The sequence below is a fragment of the Ictidomys tridecemlineatus genome, chromosome 11, assembly GCF_052094955.1.
Source record: "Ictidomys tridecemlineatus isolate mIctTri1 chromosome 11, mIctTri1.hap1, whole genome shotgun sequence".
NCBI classification, from domain to species: Eukaryota; Metazoa; Chordata; class Mammalia; order Rodentia; family Sciuridae; genus Ictidomys; species Ictidomys tridecemlineatus.
The window spans coordinates 91,707,692-91,721,521 of record NC_135487.1 but is presented as its reverse complement, the minus strand read 5'-3'; the positions used below and the strand labels follow the sequence as shown (position 1 = coordinate 91,721,521).

Below are 13,830 nucleotides of genomic sequence, written 5' to 3'. Positions count from 1 at the left end.
CACTCCAGAAAGTTGCTTTGTGCTCCTCCATCAATGCCCCCACTCCTAGCTATATATTATTGTGGTTTTTATCACCATTGATAAACAAGTTTGCCTGTTCTTGAGAACTATGCATTCTCCTGGAGGAGTCATCTGTGTTGTTGCATGCAGTCTTTTTCTTTGTTGTGTATTATTCTATTATATGAATGCCATTTTTTAATCCTTTGTATTGTTGATGATCACAAAATTAAAATAAAATTACATTTTCCCTCACTGTGTTGGCTGTGGCCTAGCACTAAGGGGTGGACTGGTGGAGGGCAGACTCAGTGGTCCCAACAATTATGGACCCAGCTCAGACATTGATGTAGGAGGAAGTGTTCAAGTTTATGAATTCCACAGAGAGAGAAGACTGTAAGAATGGCAACTCCCCACAGGAAGTAATACCAGAGAAGAATTGACTTAAAAATAAAGGACACTCTTGATGAATTCTTTGAATTTTTTTGTGTTCACTGCTGCTTCTACCTCAAAAGACTTACAATAGTTGTGCCACTCTGCTTAATCCAAGAAACAGTTTGTCTAGCAAGCACTGCTTTGAAGGCTGAAAATTATGTGGCCAAAACTTGCCAGTGACACTTCCAGTATGGTTTCCCTAAGCAATGGAAACTCAGCAACCTATGAAAAGGAAAAGGAATTGTGGTCAAATATTTTGAGCAGTGGTCCGAGTCTGATTAAATTGAGTTTGTGGAACATCTTATATCTCAAATGTGTCATTACCAATGTGGGCACATAAACTGATATCTTAAACCAGTGCTGCAAAGGGATTTCATAACTGCTCTGCTAGCTTCAGGATTGGATCATATTGCTGAGAACATTGTCAGATTGGGATGCCACATCACTTTGTGCTGCTGAACTTGTGTTCAAAGAATGGTACTGAGTAATGTTGGATGGCATGTTTTGAAAGAAGCTCATCAAGACAATGGTTAGGACAGATTCTTTGTGGAGAGGCCTAGCAAAATAAAGAGGGTGGGGACAGTATTTATCAGAAACAAACCTTCTGATTGGAATGCTCCTCCCAACTCTTACAGTCTGTTACAATCTGACAAGTAGAAAATAATAAGCAGCCTTTGAGACAACACAATCAAGATATGGATAAATACACATTCACTTGAAGTTCAAGTGAATCTTCACAGCTCACAGGTTATGTCTCATGCTTCCAGTATAATGAGAGGGTGTTGGTATCTTAATCATCAGATTCCAGGGTCAGGGTATGGAATGTAAATACAGGTGAAATGCTAAACATTGATTTACCATTGTGAAGCAGTTCTGCACTTGAATAGCATCATGGGACCTGCTCCAAAGATCACTCCATTCATTAGCTTCCTTTAATGTTATTACCTTCCAGAGGCTGCTGTTTGGAACCGAGCTGCTATCAGTGTTGTAGACTTTAATGAGAAGTACATTATTTCTGCATCTGGACACAGCTATAAGGGTGTGAATTTGTCAGCTCTAAATGGACACAAATAAGACATTGTCTGTTTGCAGTACAGAGACAGGCTGGCGGTGAGTGGCTTGTTGAACAACACTATCAGATTATGGGACTTAGGACATGGTGCCTGTTTAAGAGTGTTAGAAGACCATGAGGAATTGGTGCATTATATTTGACTTGATAGCAAGAGAATAGTCTGTGTGGACTCTGGTTGAAAAATTAAAGTTTAGGGACTTGTGGCTGCTTTGGGCCCCCAATGCTCCTACAGAGACTGCCTACAGACCCTTATGGAACATTCTGGAAGAGTTTTCTGACTTCAGTTTTATGAATTCCAGATTATCATTAGTTACATGATGACAGGATTATCCTCTGGGACTTCCTAAATCATCCAGCTTCCCAAGCTGACAACCCCTTATGGGGTTCTGTCCAGTTCCTCTTCTCAAATGCACATGTACATCACCAGATAAATAACCAGCACTCCTTAAAGTTGCAGTATTTCACATACCAGCCAAGAACACAATGAGCAACAGCAACATTAGTCAAAATCCCACCTGGATTCCCTGGACCATTGAGGATCAAGGCTTTGAGGCTCCTGTTGGGACATAATTGGTTTATTGCAAACCAAGACAGTCCACCTGGCACAGCTGACTGCTTCAGTGCTGCCATCAGAGATGCCTTCTGTCTTATGTGAAGGATTGGAACTTTTAGATCTCCCCTCCCATCTTTTCCCACTTCCCCTCTGCACCTGTTTCTCTTTCATTTGTTTGTTAAGATTACTTATGAATATATTTAGTATTTTGCCAGGAAAAAAGGAAAAAGCCAAGTGGCATTTTTTGGACATTTGAGAATTTGAGAATTTTAATTTTATAAGATGTAATTATGACATTTTGAAGGTGTAAGCTATGTTCTTACTTTTAGGAGATGTTGGGGTACTTAAGAGTGACAGGAAGAGACGTCTCAGATACATATTTACATATGTGTATAGGTTGGCAAGAGGAAGAAACATAAATTAAGTATGGCAAAATGTCCCATTTTTAATCTAGGAGGTAAGTATACAAATGTTCATTGTGCTTTTCTTTCTGACATTTATAATATTCAAAATAATTTGAGGAAAGAAAATCAATGATCAAAGTAGGTTTACCACTAGAAGAAAATAACCATGTTTCATATACCTTTACAAAATTATAGAAATTGGAGTGAATGTATAGCTTCTGATAAAAAACGCATATAGAACATTGTTTAAGAAATTCTATGGCCAGGTAAATATTTTCTAAATTTTCAAGGGAACTTTTCTAGATTTTAGAGGGATTATTTAATTTGTGAGTGGGGTGGGAGAAGGATAGAGATGGTTAGAGTAAAACAGAGGGTACTTTTTCAGTTCTCTACTAATTTTGACTCAATTTAAGGATTCTGATAGAAGAGTTAGAGAGAAAAATGCTAGCTAGAGTTTAAGAATTTATGTTGCTAGGCACTGTGCAATGTGGCAGACATATGGTGATCAGGTAAACAAAAAGAGACATTGGTCCCTGCTCTCATGGAATTGATTTCTAGTAGGGAAGATAAGTACTAATTAAATTTCTCTACACAGATGTTTAGTTATAAACTGTGATAAGTGCTACAAAGGCAGAGTTTTCTACAGGCTGTAAGGGAGGAGTCTTTCTTGGGGAAGCACTGCTTGAATTGGGAAATGAAGGTTGAGGTGGGATTAAAAAGGCAAAGATGCAAGGAATAACATTCAGGCAAAAGGAAAACCATGTGCCATTTGTCTGGAGAGACATGCATGGGACACTTGAGAAAGGGAAAAGTAGCTTGTATGGCTGGAGTACAGAGAGTGAGTGGTCTGAGTGAGGTGTGGAGAGGAGACAGAGGCTGGATCATACTGTCTTTAAGCTTAATGATAATTACTGAAGTGGGAGAGTAACAATAAGTTTTGCATTATTAAAAGTTCATTCTGGTTAAGGCATGGAAAAAATTAAAAGAGTTGGTAATAGTTTACTACAGCAATCTAGGCAAAGACAATGGTAGTTTGGAGACTGGTAGTGTAGAGAGAATGGGATGGATTCAAGAGACATGTGGAGAGAAAACTTGATTGCTGGTGGTTTGTATGTGTAAGATGAGGGAGAGGGAAATGTCATGGATGCCTTTGAGGTTTTCTTTTCTATCCAGTGGGCTGCACCATGGACCAGAGCTGGCTGCAGTCCTCCAGGCAAGGCCCAGCACAGGCATATGGGTGGCCCTGAACAGACACTTGGCAACCAGGCTGAACCCAGAGCAGAACCAGTGCACAACAGGTTAACACGGATAGCACCTCCTCTGTCCCCTGCCTCCAGTGACCACCAGGCCAGGAGCCCAGCGCCGCCAGGTACCTGTGAAAGGCATCTGCGGAGAGGTCCTGATTGTCGTGGGACAGGATCTGGTCGTTCTCCAGGAGGCTCTTCCACTTGGAGATGATTTCTGTGCCTTAAGAGAAACACGTTGCAGAACTAGTTTTCTATATAAACCCTGAAGCCCATCTATCAGAGTTCTCAAGGCTCACAGGCCCTTGAAGGAACCTGAGAATGAGCTTAAGAGAGGTCAGGGAGTGGCAGAGGTGTGTGGTGACAAGGGAGAAGGCAGCATCTAAAAGTGTCCTTTGTATTTCAGGATATGGAAGCTGCCTAAGGCAGGTGGTGGTGGTGTGGTTGAAAAGAGTAATCCTCAAGAAGAGAAGTATCATGTGAAGATGAGGAAAAACACGGGCAGAGGACAGGAACAAGGGTTCCTTCCTCCAGTCTTCAGACCTGTCCAGGAGAGGCAGCGGGGTCCAGATCCTTAGGTGCTGGTCTTCCCTGACCCCTGGGAGCAGATCTGCGCTTCACACCCCTCAGTTCGGCTTCGCAGCCGCAGTCACTTGGCTGAAGCACTGAGTTTGTACCAGGAGATTGTAGATCTCCAAAGGCCTCTTTCAAGGTCTCCCAAACTTGCCTGGGCTGGGCGTCCACTCTCCTGCGGACCATGCTGGGTCCCTGCTGCTGCAGCCCTGGGAGCTTCCACTTCCAACTTCCGGGGCGGGACGACTCTCCGGCGCCTGGGCCCAGCGTCCCACCCGTGGTGCTCCCCCGTGGTGCTCCCCAGGTTCCGCAGGGGGTCTTAGCGGCGTCGGAGAGGCGGCCAGCGCGGGCTCCCAGGCCCGAGGCAGCTCCGAACCGCCACGGCTCTGCCAGGCAGTTGCAGCCCACACGGCCCTGGCGCGGATTCGCCGCCCTGGGCAGCCTGGCGTCGTGGAGGCGGCGGCAGGTGGCGCAGTCGCGGGGGGTCCTGGCCGCCAACAGACCCGCAATGCTTCGCTGGCTGCGGGGCTTCGTGCTGCCCGCGGCGGCCTGTCAGAGTGAGGATGATTACTTCCGCTACCAGATCCTCTTCGAAGACTTGGACCGCAACGGGGACGGCGTGGTGGATATCAAGGAGCTCAAGGAGGGGCTGGAATACTGGAGCTCCTCCTTTGGCAAGGACTCGGAGAAGGTGAGCCACCGAGAGCTCTGGGAGTCTGGAGAGGCTTTGGGCAGAGGGTGGTGCCTGACTTGCCGTCCTTTCCAGAGCCTCTTTCAAAGGCCCAAGAAATAAGGTTGGGCCTCTCTGCGAGCATCGCTCAGAATAATGCAGCTCTGTATAGAAGGTTCTCACCCTTCTCAAAAGAATCACTTAGCCTTAACACGGTGATGAGAGGACAAAAATCTGTGTGTGTGTGTGTGTGTGTGTGTGTGTGTGTGTGTGTGTGTGTGTGTGTTTGAGATTGCGAGTGAGTTTCTGGCGACTCATTGAAATTTTACTGAACCTGCACAGAACATCTCGGGAGTGTCAGTCATCGTGAGAGCATAAGTGAAAAGTAAAGTCTGTCTTTTCTCAAGAGGTTCTTAGCTTGAAAGTCTTCTCCAAACAATAGGCACAATGGGTGTCCCAGAGCTGCTCTTTCCAGACATCCACACCAAAGGTTGAAGGGGAGTCAGACCTTAATCAAAGCGTTTAGGTTTCAGCCGATTGTTTTATTATGTTGCCTAAAATACAGATGTCTTTCTTCTCTAGGCTGGTCTTGACTTGATACTTCAACAACTATTTAGGCCGAAGTTTCAGAATATCAAATTTGTTTTCCTTCCATCAATGCTAAACAACCTTCAGATGTTACTCCTATCCATTTTAGCTCTCTCTCAGTGAGGATTTTTGTTTTGTTTTGTTAAGAAGGTCCAAACCATCTACACCCTTATTTATTTAGTTTTGGGACCAGACATAGGAAGATCTGCCTTAAATTATTTATTCTAACTTGTTATACACGATAGCAGAATGCAATTCATTTCATGTTACACATATGGAGCACAATTTTTCAAGTCACTGATTGTACACCAAGTATTTTCACACCATTCGTGTCTTCATATATGTACTGCCTTCAAATGAAGGAGATTTGCCTTATTTCAAAGGTGAAGAGGGTCAGAACATCACAATCCCTCACCTTTGAGACAATCACGTTGTACATTTATGGGGTCCTTTCCTGTTTCTTAGAAGAAAACTTAAAATCACAAGCAAGTAGCAGGTTCTTAAAAAGAATTTTTGTCAACATTACAATTTTTTTAAAATTTTGATATTTATCTTTTGGGAATAAATCTGTAGAGCCTTGAATTTGTTTAATATTAATTTTGTGCTAATTATATTTTTTTCAATTTTGTAGTGTAAAATACACATAACACTAATGTACCACCTTAACCATTTTTAAGTATACAGTGCAATGGTATTAAATAATTCATATTGTTCAATAATCTCCACCATCCATTTCTAGAACTCTTTTCATCTTACAAAACTGGAACTCTATATCCATTAAACAATAACTACTCAATTGTCACCTAAATCTGACCACCAGCATTATTCTCTTTGCCTCTATAATTTTGACTACTCCTAAATATCTCATATCAATGTAATCATACATATTTGTCTTTTTTGTGACTGGCTAATTCCACTTATCATAATGTCTTCAAGATATGATGTAGCATATCTCAGAATTTCCATCATTTTTAAGTATTAATAATGTTCTATTGTATGTATATACCGCATTTTACCTATTCATTTGTTGATGGACACTTGTGTTATTTTGTGTTGTGGTTACTGTGGCTAATACTGCTTTGAACTTAGGTGTTTAAATATATCTTTTAGATCTTGTTTTTAATTCTTTCACTTATATGCCCAGAAATGGAATTGCTGATCAATAGCAATATTGCATTTAACTTTTCGAGGAACTGCCAGACAAATTTTCCATAGTAGCTATATCATGTTACATTTCCACCAGTGGTGCAAAAGTGTTCAAATTTCATATGCTTGCTGACATTATTTTTTTTAAGTAGTAGCCATCCAAATTGGTATGAGGTGGTATTTAATTATATTTCAGGTGTGCATTTGCTTAATGGTTAATGATGTTGAGTTTCTTTTCATGTGCTTACTAGTCATTTGTTTATCTTCTTTGGAGAAATGTCTGTTCTTTTGAGAAAGGTCTATTCAAGTCTTTTGCTTATTTTTAAATTAGGTTATTTGGTGTTTTGTTAGGTTTTTTTGGCGTTTTACACACACATATATTTAAATATATATTATTATGGCTAATACTATTATTGTGGCTAATACTGCTGTGAAGATAGGTGCATAAAAATCTCTTTGAGATACTGCCTTTAACTCTTTCTAGTGTTTTGCAGAAAGAGAATTGCTGGATTAATGGTAATTTCTGCACTTTTGGAATCAAATCTAAGAAATCATTGTCCAATGTCATATAGTTTTTATTGTGTGTTTTCTTTTGTAGTTTAATAGCTTTAGGTCTGATGTTTAAGTTTTTAATTTATTTTGAGTTAGTTTTGTACATGGTTTGAATAAGATAGGTCCCAATTTCATGTAAGAGTTTGAAAACAACTAGTATTAGTTCTCCTTTAAACATTTGGTAGCAGCTGGATATGACGACACATGCCTAGGATCTCAGTGACTTAGGAGAATACAGCAGGGAGATCACAAGTTCAAGTTCAGCCTAAGCAATTTAGTGAGACCCTTTCTCAAAAAATAAGAAGGACTAGCAATGTAGTGATAGAATACCACTGGATCTAATCCTCCATACCAATAAAAAGTGTTTTAAAAGTGAAGCCATCAGGGTCCTCTTTTTAATACAAATTAAATATTTTTACTCATTATTGGTCTATTCAGATTTTGAATTTCTTTAGATTCAGTCTTGGTAGATTGTGTAGGAATTTATCTATTTCTTTTAGAATACCCAATTTGTTGGCATATAATGTTTATAGGATCTCTTTGTATAGTATCATCATTTGTAATTTTTGGTACAGTTGTAATATTTTCTCTGACATTTCTGATTTCATTTATTCATGACATTTCTTCTCTCTTAGTCTAGTTAAAGGAACATTAGTTTGTTTTACTTTACCTGTTCTGTGAATTTTCTGAAATTCCTTCTGTTATTGTTTTGTTATTGTGAATATAAAAAAAATACTTGATATTATTTCAGTCTTCTTAAATTTGCTAAGGCTTATTTGTGCCCTAACATGTGAATCTATCCTGGAGAATGCTCCATTTGTTTTTGAGAAGAATGAATATTTTGTTGTTGTTGAATGAAATGTTCTGTATATATCTGTTAGGTCCATTTGGTTGAAAGTATTGTTCAGGCTCAATTGTTTATTTATTTATTACCTGTCTGGGTAATCTGTCCAATATAGAAAGTGAGGTATATACCCTATCATTGAATTGCACTTTCTCTCTCCCTTCAGATCCTTTGATATTTGTTTTATATATTTAGGTGCTTCAGTGTTGTATGAATGTTTTAATTGTTATATCCTCTTTATTGGTTGGCCCCTTTGTTGTTACTTAATATCCTTGTCTCTTTTTATAATTTTTGACTTAAAGTTTATGTCATCTGATAGATATCTTTGCCTTTTTGTTTTGTTCTTGTTTGCATTGAGCATATTTTCCCATTCTTTCACTTTTAGTATATGAGTGTCCTTAAAAGTGGGGTGTCTTAAGTAGACAACAAATAGTTGAGTCTTTCAAAAAAAAAAACCAGTCATAAAACTAGATCCCTATTTTTGATCCGGCACAAAAGTCAAATAAAGTGGACCAAAGACTTAGGAATTAGATCAGAAACTCTGCACCTTCTAGAAAAAAACATAAAGTCAACACTTCAATGTATTGATATGGGCACTGACTTCTTTAACAAGACTCCTAAAGCTTAAGAAATAAAACCAAGAATATATTAGTGGAATAGCATCAAATTGAAAAGCTTCTACACGGCAAAAGAAGTTAGTAAGAGCACAAAGAGACAACGTATAGCATGGGAGAAAATCTTTTGTCAACTGTTCCTTTTAGAAGGGTTTAATATCCAGAATATAAAGAACTCAAAAAGTTTACCAAACAAACAAAAAACCCAGTCAATAAGTGGACAAAATAACAAAAGGGACACTTCTCAAAAGGAGAAACACAAATTGCCAACAAGTATATGAAAAAATGTTCCACTTCCCTAGCTATATTAAAATGTCATCTTACTCTAGTCAGAATGGCAGTGATCAAGAATATAATAATAAATGCTGGTGAAGATGTGGCAGAAAAGGTACATAAAAGTTGAGTTCATTTTGATACATTGTTGTGGGACTACAAATTATTGCAGTCACTCTGGGAAGCAGAATGGAGATGCCTCAAAACACTAGAAATGTTTTATATTAACTTATATGAATCTTCATAATTTCCTAAAATCTATTTTTTTTTCTATTTCACATATTACAATACAATGTAATAACATTTCTTCATGATTTCAATCCTTTTGACTGAAAAGACATTTTTGATCTTAATTTTTTTGATTATTAATATTTTTAAAATTTATTTTTTTAAAATTTTTATTTGTTATATATGACAAAAGAATGCATTACAATTCATATTACACATATAGAGCACGATTTTTCATATCTCTGGTTGTACACAAAATAGAGTCACATCCTTTGTGTCTTCATACATGTGCTCAGGGTAATGAAAACCATCACGTTCCACCATCTTTCCTACCTCTATGCCCCCTTCCTTCCCTTCCCTCCCTTCTTCCCCTTTGCCCTATCTAGAATTCATTTAATCATCCCATCCCCCCAAATGCTCTGTGTCTTTATTAGAGAATTTAATCCACTTACATTATTAATAGGCAAGACATGCTAATGTCATTTTGTTTGTTGTTTCCTGGTTGTTTAAAACTTTGTTTCTCTCTCACTGTCTTCCTTTGCAGTTTGATCATTTCTGTATTGGTATGCTTTGAATCCTTTCTATTTTTGTTTTGTTCTTTTACTAAACATAATTTTTTGTGTGGTTAACATGGGGCTGACAGAACGTCTTACAATAGTTTAGATCAAGCTGATAATAGTTTAACATTGATTGCATACAACAATTCTGCAGTTTTCCTCCACTCTTCACAATTCTGTTTTTGATATAAGAATTTACATCATTTCATAATGTGTACCCTTTGATAATTTATTTTAGCTATGGTTGTTATTAATAGTTTTATCTTTTTGCCCTTTTACTAGAGTCAATATTGCTTCATAGGCCATCATTACAGTCCTAGAATATTCTGAATATGGTTCTTTTTCATTTATACCATTGAGTTATTTTTCTTGTTTTGTGTTATCAATTAGCAGTCTCTTGTTTCAACTTAAATAATTTCCTTTAGAAATTCCTATAAGGCAGGTCTAGTGGTGATGAATTTCCTTAGCTTTTATTTCTATTTCTATTTCTTCTTCTTTTTGGTACTAGGGATTGAACCAGGGGAAATTTACTATTGAGCTACATCCCAAGCCCTTTTTTTCAATTTTGTAAAAATTTTGAGACAGTCCCATTAAGTTGCTTAGGGCCTTGCTAAATTGCTGAGGCTGGCTTTGAATTTGCAATCCTTATCTCAGTCTCCCGAGCTGCTGGGATTCCAGGCCTATGCCAGTATACCTGTCTCTTCCTCATTTCTTAGAGACAGCTTTGTTGGGGAAAACTTTCTTGGATGGCAATTTTTTCTTTTGGTGCTTTGAATATCTCATATCATTCTCTGCTGGCCTACAGGGTTTCTGCTGAGAAATATTTTGATAGCTGTTTTGACATTCCTTTGTATATATTTCTTATCTCTTACTATTCTCAGAATTTTTTCTTTCTTTCTTTATATTTTTTATTATCTGTTCATAGATCCTTATTTTATTTACTTATTTATATGTGGTGCTGAGAATTGAACCCAGTGCCTAGCACATGCTAGACAAGTGCTCTACCACTGAGCCACAACCCCAGCCCTTTTTCTTTATTTTTGATTTTTGATAGTTTGATTATTATGTTTCTTTGACTTGAATTTAATTGGAGATCTCTGAGCTTCCTGCACCTGGATGTTGGAATCTACCCACAGATTTGAGAAGTTTTCAGCCATTATCTTTAAATATACTTTCTCCTTCTTCTTCCCTTCTCTTTCTGCAGCTCGTATTATGTGAAGATTTGTGGTCTCTCATTAGGTTCCTATAATTCCTATATGCTTTCTTTGTTGTTTTGCACTTTTGCTCCTTTGATAGGATAATGTAAAATATTCTGTTTTACAGCTCATTGATTCTTTCTTCTGCTTGAATTGGCTGTAGAAGTTTTCTGTTGAAATTTTCAGTTCTATCATTGTATTATTCATTTCGAAGAGTTTTCTTTGGTTCTTTTTTCTTGTTTCTAATTTTTTGTCAAACCACTTGCTTTGCATATTGTTTTTCTTTTTAATATTTTTTTAGTTATAGATGAACACATAGTATCTTTATTTATTTTTATGTGATACCAAGGATGGAATCCAGCCCCTCACATATGAGAGGCAAGCTCTCTACTACTGAGCCCCAGCCCATGTATATTGTTTTTCTTATTTCATTGCATTTTATATTCATATATTCTAGTGGTTTACTGAATTTCTTTAAGAGGATTATTCCATTTTTTTGTCAGTCATTCCTATGATTTGGATGTGGTTTGAATGTCGTCTAAGGGTCCACATGTTAAAACCTTGGTCCATAAGATGGAGGTGTTAGAAGGTACTTTAAGAGGATGGACCTTGTGGAGAACCTTATGTCATTGTGGAAATTCCCTCAAAAGGATTGTGGGAACCCTGTCCTCTCTTTCTTTGTGCTCTGGTTTAGGATATAACTGTTTGCTTCTACATATATTTCTGCCACAATGTGCCACCATCTGCCACCCTCACCAGAGGCCAAATCAATGTAGGTGCCCAATCATTGATTTTTGAATCTCCAAACTATGAGCTAAATAAACCTGTCTCTTCATACATTATCTGCCTCAGGTATTTTGTTATAGTAATGCAAAGGTGACTAATAGCCCTTCATAGATCTATACTTTCATAGAGTCTATTATCAGAGCCTTGCTGGTTTCTTTTGAGGTACCATGGTTCCTAGTTCTTTGTAATTCTTATCTCCTTGCATTGCCGTTTGTGAATTTGAGGAGATAACCCCCTCTTCTAGTCTTTATAGATGTTCTTTGTCAGGGGCTAGATGGTCACTATTTAGTTTAGCCTGTGATTTTGAAAGGACCAGGTGGTGATTACCCTAGGCAGGCAGAGCTTGTTTCAGGTTCTCTAATTGGTAGTGCTATCTTTGCTCTGCTGTTGGGCCATGCTCCTGGCTGAGTACTTCAGTGACAGTCACAGCATGTATTCCTTGACTGGAAAATTCCCTATTTGGGATCTGTAGTTGGAAGGCTGCATGCTGAGCTCCAAATTTAGGAGGAGTCACTGCTTGGGACAGGTGAGGCTATGTTCCTTAGAAAATATACCATTGAGTATTGACTTCTTGTAGGGTGGAGCCATGGGGTAGGCTTTTGGCTGAGTTAGTGGCTGTTTGATCTCTAGGTCATGCAAGTATAGCCCTTTATGCTCTCCAAAATGCTTGAGGTGGTATTCTCCCTGCCTTGGCAAGGTTTTAGGGAAGGCCATCCTCCCCTGCCCTTTATACTGGGGATTGAACCCACAGGTACTTTACCACTGAACTACATCCCCAGTCCTTTTTATTTTGAGATACGGTCTTGCTAAGTTACTGAGGGTTTCACTGAGTTGCTGAGGTTGGCCTTGAACTGGCAATCCTCCTGCCTCAGCCTCCTGAGTTTCTGGGGTTATAGACATGATGAAACACTGCTTGACTTCCTGTGTCCATCAGGTCTAACCTGTATGCTTTTTTGAAATGGGTAGGGGCAAGCATCTCCCTTCATGTATGGGATTGTTGGAGAGGACTCTGAGGCTGGGCATGGAGCACAGCTATCTTGAACTAGGTTGAATTTCTTACCATGTTTCTGAAGACACCCAGCTCAGCTTTGCAGATAAGCTATTTTCTTTGATCAAAGTTGACTATTGTCTTTGATCAAATGCCATAGCTGGCAGTAACATGGAGATACCATGAAGAATCACACACTGATTACTATAGTACCAGACTCCTTTTTTTTTTTCTCCTACTGGGCCCTCAGTAGTCTAGCCATGCTGCTACCTGCAGTGTTCTTTGTAAGGTGAGAGTTGAGTGGGCTTCCTGGTAAGTGTCTTAGAATACCAGGGAAGCTAGATGACTGCTTCTGGTTCCCTTTTCTTTCTGCAGAAATAGAATTCTACCTGGCATTGGGCCAACTTGGGGGAGGGGAAGAGACAGCATACCTGAAGTGAGACTGTTCTTTTTACTTTCTAATTCAGTTTTCATTTAGCCATGCAGGTGTTCCAAGCTTGCTTTCATGTAGTAGGGATTTCAAAAAAGATGTTCTTATCTATGACTAGTTGCTAGTTGAAGTTTCTGGTGGCAAAGAGGAGAACCTGAAGCTTTTTTATTTTATCACCTTGATGACATCACTCACAAGAATTAATTTTAACACAAAACATTGTCTCTGAAATAAGTAGAAAGCTAATAGATTAAAAGTAAGCATAAAATAAATAAACTAAAAATAAATTAGTATTCTTAAATTGTGATGAAATACCATTTTGTCTAATGAAGTAGAAGCATCCCTCTGATTTTTTTCTGTGAAATGTTGTCAAGTTTTGAGGCATATTATAACAAATTTGAGATAATTTCCATGATATGATTACAAGGATTGAAAGATAATTTAGAGAGGAATAATTTTATTACCCTGTGATTTAGTGCAATTTAACACAATTTTCATGTATATACTATATGTATCCTACTTACTGGGAATTACTAACCTGGAGAATTAATTTGAAATCCTTTTTGTGGCATATAAGTCTTCTTATGGTCTCTCCCCAGCTTTTATGATCTATTTTTCTTCTATGTATTTTGTCCTTAGCAAATTGGAACTATACAGGGTTTGTTATGAATATTAAATGAGTT

At 38.3% G+C, this 13,830-nt stretch overlaps 1 protein-coding gene and 1 pseudogene across 1 annotated transcript in view; both read left to right on the top strand.

The window, feature by feature from the left end:
* The first annotated feature begins 413 nt into the window (after positions 1–413).
* LOC101957003 (uncharacterized) lies at positions 414–1,988 on the top strand (annotated as a pseudogene).
* Positions 1,989–4,674: 2,686 nt separating this feature from the next.
* Positions 4,675–13,830, top strand: part of LOC101957297 (mitochondrial adenyl nucleotide antiporter SLC25A24) — a 52,250-nt gene continuing 43,094 nt past the window's right edge. Inside the window, exon 1 of the mRNA XM_005339114.3 lies at positions 4,675–4,966. Within this exon, the coding sequence (XP_005339171.1) occupies positions 4,784–4,966 (183 nt within the window). The 5' untranslated portion in view covers positions 4,675–4,783. The remainder of the gene's footprint in view (positions 4,967–13,830) is intronic.